The 12102-nt window shown below is 41.4% G+C and overlaps 1 protein-coding gene across 1 annotated transcript in view; it reads right to left on the bottom strand.

Annotated features, from left to right (window-relative positions):
- Positions 1-5205: 5205 nt before the first annotated feature.
- The window catches only part of LOC147616885 (uncharacterized), a 43572-nt gene continuing 36675 nt past the window's right edge, over positions 5206-12102 (bottom strand). The window contains exon 3 of the mRNA XM_086776528.1: positions 5206-5779. Coding sequence (XP_086632654.1) covers positions 5468-5779 — 312 coding nt within the window. The 3' untranslated portion in view covers positions 5206-5467. The remainder of the gene's footprint in view (positions 5780-12102) is intronic.

The raw sequence follows: 12102 nt of genomic DNA on the forward strand, positions 1-12102 counted from the left end.
TGGGAGAAGAATTTGAGAAACGCTTATATATGTTCTGATAAATCTTCAATATAATTTTGGGAATGTATAGAAGCATCAATGTTACCCTTGCTACAATTTTACTATTTTGATGTTGGCTAACGGTCTAAGAACCCTTGCTTCTAAATGTGTATGGCTTCCTTTATATTCAATAAAATCATGTGGACTTTTGGATTTTACATTAATGAATGGGAAATAACTATATTTGGAACATAAATGACTTAAGGATAATGAATTGACTTGTACATTTTGACAATGAAATAGATGCTCAAGTGGTTTTGGTTTTTCAATCTTTAAGAGACTATTGTTGTTTAAATGTAGGAAAAGTAATTGCTTTAATTTTAATCCTTGAAGTTCTTGACATTAAAAATAACACGGACAAAACATCAACCATAAATAAAGTAGAGAGGGCTATATTTAGAGATGTTTTCAATAAATAAATTTTAACTGGGGATATAACTACATTGTAATTTTTTATAACATATAGATGTAATCAGAGCTAACTAACCACAAATTATACTTTTGATATTGGATATATGTTCTTAAGATCGTTGATCCCATGTTTCTGTGGATTTTTCATATTCAAAAAAATTCATGTACATACGCTCTTCTCCAAAAATGAATGAGAGATACCTCTATTTGGAACATAAATAACTTGCACTTTGTTGTGAAAATCAACAAAAGTCCTCACTCGAATCACCACGTCGCTCGAACGTAGTCGCTCGAATTCTAGTAGTCCTCCCAAACGTATTTATCCAACCATAGAACTCCTCCCTCAGTAGTAATAAAGAACTATTGACTACATTAGGGAGATGACCAAGAAATTGAATTATTATTTCTAAGTCTTAATTTGATGGAATACCATGTTGGTGTGGCTTGGGGGGGGGGGTTGGGGAGGAGGGCTCCCGTATTTGTTTTGCATGTTTTAGCCTAGGTTCTCCTTGACACCAAGGGGAGGGCCCTTGCATGCTTGGTGGGAATTAGAAAATTTAAAAAAGATTCCCCATGCTCGCCGGACCCAAGGTCTAGTAGGGGTGGGGAGATTTTTTAAAGTTTGCCCTTATATCCATAAAGTTCACCCTTATATCCATAAAAATGTTGATGTCAAGATAATCATTTTTAATATTTTCCATGTTTTTGGAAATGTGTATGTACCATCTTTATGACATAGATATTATAATTTTATATTAACAATGATAGTTATCCATTTTAAATAGCAATATATTTTGTAAATTTATGTGGTCACTCTGAACATGGTCTATAAAGGTTTTTGTACATTACACTTGTTGATATATTTTAAGGAAAATCAACATGATTGAAAAATGCGATGCTTGAAATGGAAATGGCCCAAAATAGCAATATATTTTGTAAATTTATGTGATGTCACTTTGAACATGGTCTATAAAGGTTTTTGTACATTACGCTTGATATAAATCAGCACAATTTAAATGAGATGCTTGAAATGGAAATGCCCAAAAAAATATTTTTCAAAAAGTAGAAAAGACCACACATCTAAAGTTCATTCACTGTTATATCCATAAAGTATGTCAAGATCATCATTTTTAATATATTCTATGTTTTGGGAATGTGTAAGTACAATATTTATGACATAGATACTCAAATTTGATATTAACAATGGTAGAAATGACTAGACACCTTTAATCATAGCACTTACTTTTCTAAATATTACACTTATCTATGCAATTACTTTTGATAAATATATTAGTTACACTTATCTATGCAATTACTTTAAATTTTTATTTTTAGCATGTTCTATCTATATATATGGCCCTCTTCCTTTATGTTGCTAGTCTCTCACTCTAACTCTCACTCTCATCTCTCATTCTCATTCTCATTCTCATTCTCTCCCTCACTTTATTGCTAGTCTCTCACTATAACCCTCTCTCTCTCTCTCTCTCTCTCTCTCTCTCTCTCACCTTCATTCACATTCCCCACCCTCACTCCCATCTCTCTTCATGTCTTCATCTAGAATCAAAAACATTCCTCTCAAGGAGACCATTGAAGTTGTTTTTAAGAATCTTTCTAAGAAGATCTTCAATGGTAAGGATAGATAAATCTACAAGCATCTCAAACTAACTCTAGAGGCTTGTAAGCTTTTCGAGAGGCTTCTATCCATTTATCTTATTTGGAAAAAAATTGTCAAATTTAGCGTTTTCTAAGCTCTTAGCTCAAACAAATCACTTTAATTTTGATATAAAATTAAAGTTGTGGAGTTCACATATACGAGACTCAAATGCTACCTATGTCCAAATGATGTGATTGTGTCTCTTCAAACAATGTAATTGTGTTCATAAATTACTTTTGAGAAGATGAGATTAAGACGGACACATATATTTCACACACAAAAAAGATAGAGAGAGAAAGAGTGAAGTTGAATTATTATTTATTTATCTACACATACGAGAGTTGTAGAGGGAGATAGACATATAGAAGTAGTAATAACAAGTTGCCGATTCATTCCAATATATATATATATATATATATATATATATATATATATATATATATATATATGATAAATAGTGCATCATCCTTGACTACATCTTAGATATACCAAACTAATAGAGTTGCTTTTCAGAATGTTCATCTAAGATTCTGATTAGGTCCTTCCTTTTTAAAGTGGGTTGACGTATAAATGTATTACGGTTCGCATCTAACCCAAGTACATAGCTATGCATAATACATGTGCTTACATGCACAATATGATCTACCTGACCCGAACCTAGTTTGAAAATATAAGCATGTGCATAAAGGATTCTTTCCCATAGTCACCCTATACTTTTCACCACATACATGGATTCTTCAATGTCAATTACAAACACTTTCATATGTCCTACCTTAATGATTAGATGCTAAAAGATAGTAGCACTCTAGGAAATTGTGGAATCACCTCAAAGATAGTGTAACTTTGACATTATAAGCATGATATTTGCCTTACATAAATGCATGCTTCTTAGTGCTTTGCAAGAGGGCATAGTGAGATATGAAACATCAACATCACATAAACTAATGGTCCCATGAAACCCTTGCCTACCAACCAACTTGTATGTTTTGTTTCAACTAGATTGGTGGTTGGCATGTGTGACTAAGTAGTGTCATCCACAAATGAGTAAACAATAAGGTCAAACAAGTGTATTTTTTATAAATGAGGATCCAAAATGTTTGCTCTAAATGCAGAAAATAGAACAAGTACTACTTACAACAACAAGGTGCTACCCTAATGGGGATAAGGGGTTTTTTAATTTTCCAAATTTTACTCTTATATCCATAAAGTTCACCCTTGTATCCATAAAGTTCACCCTTGTATCCATAAAGTTGTTGCCATAATGCCCCTGGAACCATGTTGGCCTGGGGAGGGCTCCGGCCATTGTTTTGTGCAAGTTTAGCTCGATGTTAGAAAACCATTTGCTCAATGCTCCACCATCGTGTTTTTTCTATGAGTGACGATGTGCTCTATTATGTAAGGCCCCCTTTATGGGGAGTAACCGTTTGTGGTGGAGCACCCATGCCACGGAATAGCACCCAAGCAATTCTCCCAGTTTAGACATTATACCATGAAGAACTCCAGCTTTTCATGCCATGAAAAACTACCGTGTGTGCTCGCACGTGTACGTGCGTACGATGTATGTGTGTGTATTTGTGTGTGTGTTATGTATGCATGTATATACATATATGTATGTATATTTATTTACTTATTTATGTAGTAATCTAGCTATTGATTGCCTTGATTCTAGCCGTAGGCGATTTTGATACCAAGATAAAATCTTGGATCTAAGGAGCAACAAAGCATTCTGTTAAATCCATAGATATTAATGATACGATGGTTATAATTAGAAAGCATTAATAACGAACATAAAGACAAGCTCTTATTCCATTGCTTAATCAAGCTTCAGGTCCAACCTTAAATAACTCAAAATGAGCATTTATGACACTTTTGACAAAACATTGTACATCTCATGTGAAGCACGTAGCCCTATCCAGACCACGTGCCTAGTACCATTCATGTTCCTCAAGATTGTACCACACCTTTATCCATTTACATCACCAATAACCTTATCAATCAACCTTTCATCAACTCCATACAATTTGGCGTTGCTATCAAAGCTAAGTTTCAATACATACATGCCTTTGTTTTTAGTTACAGGCCAATAGACTACACAAAGGATTGGATTAGACCTCATTCTAAATGATAATGTCAGGTCCACGTGGGGTTACCAAAGATTGGTGTTGATTTGACTTACAATTGAGCCATAAATAAAACCATGTTTTAACTGTGTTCTTAAGTGTGTGATGAAGCCTCATAGTTTTCTATTTTTCATTGTCCTCAATAAGTTGAACTTCGAAAACTTTCTTTTTAGAAAGTCACATAAAAGGCTATACTGTAATGTTGAGAATAATATTTTATCAATATGAAAACTTTATATTGAAAAATCCAATTACAAGGCCAGATTACAAGATATAATACATTTTTCTCATTGCCCATTAAAATATTCTCATAGCTTGAGATTTCAGATTAATTTTGATACCCAAGACCAACCAAAAAACCTTGACTACCATAGTAATAACCCTACTTGATGACAAGTGACACCATATAAACTTGCTCAAATGTATGTCTTATCAGCATCTTCCTTCAATGGTGGAGGCCAATGAGGTGGCTTGCATTCATTCGCCTTCGTCTCCTACATAAGAAGGCTATTCATTTGTATTTCTCATCTTTGAAAGTCTCACGTGCTAGTAATTAGTGTCAAGGTTAGATCTAGATCCTGCTCTTCCTAACACAATCATTTTTAAGAGTTTTGTGCAAACACATCTTAGTATCAAGTTACATTGAATATCACATGTTCCCCTAGTAAATACAGGTTTTCTTTCTCGTCACCTTAATGGTTTACATATAATTCTAGACTTCTCTACAGATCCATGTCACATCATTGAATAACCTGCTTAGATCAAGTATACAGCAGACCACACTACTGTCCTCTTCCAACTCCTCCAGACCCTCCCAAAACCTGTTCAGGTTGAAGCAGCACTTCTGTGGCCACATCTGAACTCCAGGCCAGTGCTTTTGGAGGACAAGAAGAAACTTCAAACACACAGGTACAATGCATATGAAATACCTGGAAGCTATTTGATGAAAAAAGGAGAGTGAAGGCAGATATACATTCAAAGAAGATAGCATATGTCAATGAATACCTCTCTTTTGCCAAAATGACTCCAAACTAACAACACAATGGACTCAAAACTAAACACAGCCATCGCCATTATTACATCAGTCCCAATGGCATTCGTAAAGCCTCCCACATCAAATATGATACGAGCATGTAAAAGGAACTCCTCTAATATGTGGTACATGTAACATCAGATTAAAAGAATGTGATCGTACCAAAGCTTGTCTCTCACACATCTCAAAAGATGTGATTTGATCATTTCTTCAGAAGTACTTGCTATACTGGCTTGTTAGTGAGTCCTTCAGATTGCTGTACAAGCCATACAATGAGTACTGGTGGAGATGATCAATCTCGTACCAGGAATTAAATACTCTGTCGTGCTTATCAGAGCCTGAGAAGGACGTTTGGAAACTGAGGCTGCAATCAACTTTCCCTCCTTGAGTCTTGCAGCTCGTCAATGGAATAGCACAATCTTGCCCTTTCAAACATACGAATGCAGAGTTCCCCTCACACGAGCTGCAACCATCACTTTTCCATAGCACGCTCTGCAGTCTTCCCTTACTGAAATCCAGAACCTGCTTTCAAAAATGTGATTAGAACAAAGTATTGACATTTATCTACATACCTATGCTCGATGACAGTTGACCAATGCTACTCACACTTTCACATAAACCAGCAGTTAAAGACAGAAATCAACATGTGTTCTGGGTATTGGTGTTTTGAGTGCTAATCTGCAGACCTGCCTGTACCAAGAGGCCACCTTACTCGAAGCCTACCTACGTTCCAAAACACTATTTTTTGTTCACAGCCTTAATCCTGGCCAGAATCAGGCCTTCTGGAACTAGTACATCCCTCTTGGGTGAAGTCCTAGTCTGGGTGCCTACAGCAAAGTAATGGGACCAACTGGATCAGTGGGCATGGCTGCTTGAGTGTCCCCCTTAGCTAGTAAAGATGGGCTAGACCATCAATTCAGATTTCAGCAAGAAGAAACCCTGGCCGACCGTTTAGCCCCTTCACCAATGCTCTGCAGCCATCAGCCAAGTTGGTCAATGCAGAGATAATATTTCTGCAAATTGGCAACCAATGCTGCTCCCTTTCCAAACATCTCTGATTTCAAATTTAAACAGTCGAAAAAAGCCTCAGTCTCTTGTTCATATCCACTGCATTTTCTTTCCTGTTGTGCTTTCCTCTAGTTGCCATTCAAGTTCAAAGTACAGCTACCATCTAAAAAGTCCACTGCGAATGCAACTTAGCCTTCAGTTTTGACCAGACCAAATCTTCCCCCCCCCCCCCCCCCCCCCCCCAAAAAAACACACCCACGCACAACGAAAAATAACAAGTCATGTTTCTAAATGACAGCATTTCATAATGACCAGGTGGGCATTTCAGAAACTTTGGCTACTGTAACTCATAGTCATGGGAAACACACATGGACACAGACACGGACACGGAAGCGGAAACAAAAATTTTGGGAGGGTTGAAATGGGAAATGCCACATCAGCAAGGGGATGGGAATCTAGGAGGAGGGCATAAATACATGGAAATGTAATAAAAGGAGAGTATACGACTGGAAACTTGGGAAAAGGCATTCGAGAAGAAGAAAGAACAAAAGAGCAGCTACACCTTCAAATTGGTGTTTTGCAAGGGACACAGCAGGTGTTATCGGGGAAATGGTCAAAATGGCACGAGGAAACAGTTGAAATGTTCCGTTTCAGAAATGGAACTGGCTAAAACGTGTTTCAGATCTTTGGACCCCCTTTGAAACAACTCAAACAGTCCAAAAACCCGGAGTTTCGGACCGCTACTACGTTGTAATAAGCAATCCCTACCATTCATGTGAATCATTGGGGAAATGGTTGAAACGGCATGAGGAAACGGTTGAAATGCTCCATTTCCGAATGGCTGAAACGTGTTTCGGACCTTTGGACCCCCTTTGAAATGGCTCAAAGGGCCCTTAAACCCACAACTACAGAGTTTCGGACCACAACTATGTTGTAATTAGCAATCCCCACCACTCATATGTATCATGACTAAGGGTAAATATGCATTTAGGTGCAAAGGGCATGCATTTGTTCACCTGGCCTCAAAAGTGTACTATCTAGGCCTGCTCTTACACCACTTTCACGTACTCCGAGGAAGCTTTCCAACTAATGACAAATAAAGCACGAAAAGGAGTAGGGAGTATGATTAAAGAAACAAGGGGGAGAGATTCACACCCATACAACACATGTACTAATAATAGAGTAGAATTGTTAGCACATCCACTTTTTGACTGCAAGAATGTGGTGACCTTTCTCCTGGTATACCTGGATGAGTTTCCAGGCCCTTAAAGGATGCTGCGTAGTCTGGACTGCTTCTACAATTCTACTGGACATTGTTTGTTGCTCCACTGCAGGACTAGGGCTGAGATAGAAAATTAATGAAGAATGAGGGGTAAAGGGAGCCTACTTTTTGTGTTTTTCCCTCCTACTGCTAGTGGTCGGCATTTTGGCCCAATAAAACCCCTAGGGGTGTCCAAAGGACCTTTTCACACATGGCTGGGCATTCAAACCTATGGATTTATTGAACTGGCCAGTCTACCAATAGACTTATTGAACTGCCTGTTTATTGTTTTTTTCCCTCCTGCTGGTGGTTGGCATTTTGACCTAATAAATGGGTAAACCCCTAAGAGTGTCCAAAGGACATTTTCACACATGGCATGGTACTGGTGGATGCAACCGGTGGTCAACCGAATGCAAACCTCACGATCTGGCATATTCAACCATCCTTGTCTCCCCTACGCTCAGTTTCTAGCTGGGCTCAGCTAGCCACCATTGCCTGTGAGACACTTGGGGCAGTGGTGAAGTACATTGGGTTCATGCCACGCTGTGAGCTTAATGCAGTGAGGCTTCTTCACAGGTTAATGCCTTTGGCCCTTAGATATAGGCACCCGTGAGTGGGTGTTGCCCAAGGGATATGCACACATAAGGGGCTATCTGAAAATTGGCTTTTGTTTGCTATTGGTCACCTGTGACCATGAAATCATACATTGAAAGACCCGGTATGGGTGCTTTTGGGTGTGTAGTTATTGAAGATAACTTAACACAACTAAGCCATGCACCATATTATACCACTCAGAATAGTCATGAGCAAAAGAACAATAAGACCGGAATGGACCAAATCCCTCCTTTTTATTATCCAAGGAGTCACTCAAGTACGAGCATGAGGGTGTAAACTGGTGACCAGATTTTCACATACAAAAGTTTATGAAAATATTAAATATAAAAGCCAGCCTCAAAAGTATATCCAGGCTCGGAAAAAGGGTATTCATGCTCCCTGGCTGTGCTCCCTGGCCGACAGTTAAAAAATTCTGGGTTTCTTCCTAGCTGAGAGACTAATTCCACAGGCTATTATTCCTTCGAGAAGCTTTGGCAGCAACACTCCTTCAACCTCCTGTGTGCAGTGGCCACAGGTGAAAACACTAACGGGCTGTTCCATGCTTAGGGGAAACAATCATACGGCCAAGATGAGGCAGAGCTAGCATGTCAGTTTTCGCCTAGCTATAGGGTGGCACACTAGAGCAGCAGAAGCAGCACTCACATGACAGCAGGAGGTGCTAGAAATGCAGCAAGGCGGCACTGGAAAGGTGGCATGGCAGCACCTGGGCAGCATGCACCACACAGGGACAGCTGCGGCCAAGACCCGTGAAAGGTTAGCATCATGGCGTAATAAAAAAGAAGATGGTCTGTGGAGACCTTAACATTGGTATCAGAGCGCAGAACTGACGAGATAGAACCAAGGCATGGAAGATGTACGCAACAGTACCCTCATGCAGGCTGCTTTCCTCACGTCGATGTGTGGGAGAGATGAGGAAAAGCAAGAGCCGTGAGCATGGATTTGCATAGCACAGGAGAGAAGGTAAAAAAGCATCATGCAGGCTGAGAATCACCTCCTAGATGAGCACAAACCATGAAACGGTTGGTAGTTTTTTGCCACTTGCTTTTGTTGGCAGACCGGGACAGGCAGAAAAACAACGCATATGTGGCTGCGTCGCACGAGGAGAGGGGGTGGATGGTGGCCTGTAGCACATGAAGGGGGTGGAGTCACCATGAGGTAAGCAGGGGTGGCTAGGAGCCAGCCCACAGCCAGCCAAGGGGGGCCCGCCAAGGTGGCTAGACCTACCCAAACCAGCCCCATACGGCTGAGTCTAAGCCAAGAGGGGGGGTCAGGCTCGGCTCTTTTTGACAATACGAGAAGGCTTGCACACGGGCCAGCCATGTGGGCAGCCAAGGTAAAGCTGCCCATCTGCAAACAGGCCAGCAGACATAGGCGCAGCCCATCAAGCCATGCAGGCTGCGCGACGGGACCCAGATCACACACCAACATAGCGTGCAGAGCACAAGGTGCAGTGCGGGCAGCAGACAGCAGCGCCTGATGTGTGCGCAGGCAAGCCATCAGCGCAGGTAGGAATCTGGGCAGGCCGCACAGGCACTCTGGAAAGCGAGCAGAGGAGAGGGCTGCGTACAAGGCTTGTTGCGCACATGTGATTGTGGTGGGCCATGTAGAGAAGGAAGGCAACATGAGGCATGGGGAAAAGTGCAAGTAAAACAAACAAGCATAAGTGGAAAAAAAAATGTGCTAAAGTGGAAGGGGCTTAAATTCCATTTGTACCCGACTCCCACATCATTGACACGTCATCATTGCCACGTGTCCTCTGCAATGTCCGACTTTGCCTGTCGGCTGCTAGCTGATGTCCGGCTGTGCCCTGCATGTAGGGAATCAAAGTCATATATGTGTGCGTGTCCATCTCCTGTGTCCACCCTGTGCGTCCATCAATGTGTTAAGTGTGTTTGTGTGTGTGAACACTCACTTGTGTGAGTAAATGAGTTAGTACATGTAAACCACTTAAGTGTTTGTGTGTGTAAGCAATGATGTCATCATGTGTCATTGCCCCATGGCTTGTGTGAGTGAGTGAGTTAGTACATGTGAACCACCTAAGTATTCATGTGTGTAAACAATGATGTCATCAGATAGCCATGTGTCATTGCCCCATGGTTTGTGTGTTGAGAAAGATGAGATGTTTTGCCTATAAAACCATTGTACCTTGTAGGCTTCAAAACAATCAATCAAAGCATCACATTGTACATGCAAATACAGTCACTTGAGCTTTGTTCTCTTCTCTCTACCCTTCTCTCATTACTACACACAATATCATGATTCAGTTCGAACCTCCATAGCTTAGGCTCTCAATCTCCTCCGACTCTTCGGTAATCCAGCCACAAAGTCCATAGAAATGTCCACCCATGGCAACTCTGGAACTAGCAATGGGTGAAACTTACTGACAGCTTTCTTCTAGTCTGGCTTTGACTTCTGGCAGGCCACCTTGGTCAGTGGAGGGTTGACGTTGCAACCATGCCCGAGCCGCTCCTCTGCCGAGTCCAGGGAGGACTGCTTGAGAGCTAGGGTTTTCCAGAGATAGGAAGAAGAGTGTGACGGAATCACACATACAACACATACACAAGTCCTAAACTACTGCTCTGTATTATGTACACGAAAGATGTAATACAACTGAAATTTAAGTACAAGATGTGGTTGAGAATGAAGACGTTAAATCATAGCCCTATGACCTACTGTACACTCTTGGCTACCACTTTGCCTACAGAGAAACGCTCTGTGAGGTCCAATACTGAGAAAAGAAGATGAATATGAAGATTTGGCTACCCATGTATATATATCACCAATACTCCTAGTCAGCCACTGGTTTTGTTGTCGGCCATTTGTACCCGACTACCGTGTCACCAACGCCATGTGGCAATGCCACATGTCCTCTGCATTGTCCAACTCCACCTGTCAACAGCTGCTAACTGATGCCCTGCACAGAGGAGGAAGGAAAGGGGGGAGGGGGGCGGGGGGGGGAGGAGAAACCAACTCCCTTGAGAAGAGAGAGAGAGAGAGACCTAGGCTCCAGGTTGTGCATGCACACATAGCCTCTTTGTCCTTTTTTTCATCAAGGATCACAACATGTGTCAGAATATGCAGCGGAGAGGAAGACAAAATCTGAGAACACGAGCAAGTGCATTGCAGAAAAATACAGCAATAGAGAAGGAGAGAGAGAGGAGTGTAACTCTACTATATATACACAAGAAAATCCCGAAGACTGAATACAACAAGTGGGGGCCATTTTATATGGCCCCACATGAGCAGTCGGCCTGCTCAAAAGACAGCCGACGGGACCAAAATGTCCACGACCAGCACATGTCCCCGGTCGACCGGCTTCTCAGAGTCGGCCAACACACAGGACAAGTCGGGGACCAGTAGGGACAGTCGACCAGCATCCAGGACACCCAGACCAGCAGTCGGTGTAAACCGGCCTGACAGGCGGTGAAACAAACACTCGCACATAAAACACTTCAACACCATTGAGGACCTAGAAAAGGAAAACAAACAGGGGGAGCTAGAGTGCTCCTGCAAACAGTACACGGACACCGATTGGCCCCAAAACGCAGTGGCGCCCCTTGCGGTATTTCTTTAATTGATTATAAGAGCTTTGATTACAATATAAGGCTGGGAACTCAGCCGTCACAGTAGAACCCTTGAAGCCTGCAAAGAACCTGCATCTGGTTTCTTGTCCACTCGGCATCCACAAACAAGTCCAGCCATTGTTCATATCAAAAGGCTCTCTCACATTGAGTCTGCATACAGAAGCTTTCTCCCATGATCAAGGCTGCCACAACCATCCATAGCCTCTCACACTATGAACAGCATCACACCCCGACACATCCAGTGCTTCTGCATCACAACACAAACTCCCAAACTGTCTCTCAAAAGAGAACTCGTATCACAGCACAGCATACCATACAGTCGACACACCTGTTCCAACCCTCTCTACCTTCCAAGGGTACTATCCATCTCTGTCATG

This window comes from Cibotium barometz, chromosome 37 (assembly GCF_041138505.1).
Source record: "Cibotium barometz isolate CiBa-2024 chromosome 37, ASM4113850v1, whole genome shotgun sequence".
NCBI lineage: Eukaryota > Viridiplantae > Streptophyta > Polypodiopsida > Cyatheales > Cibotiaceae > Cibotium > Cibotium barometz.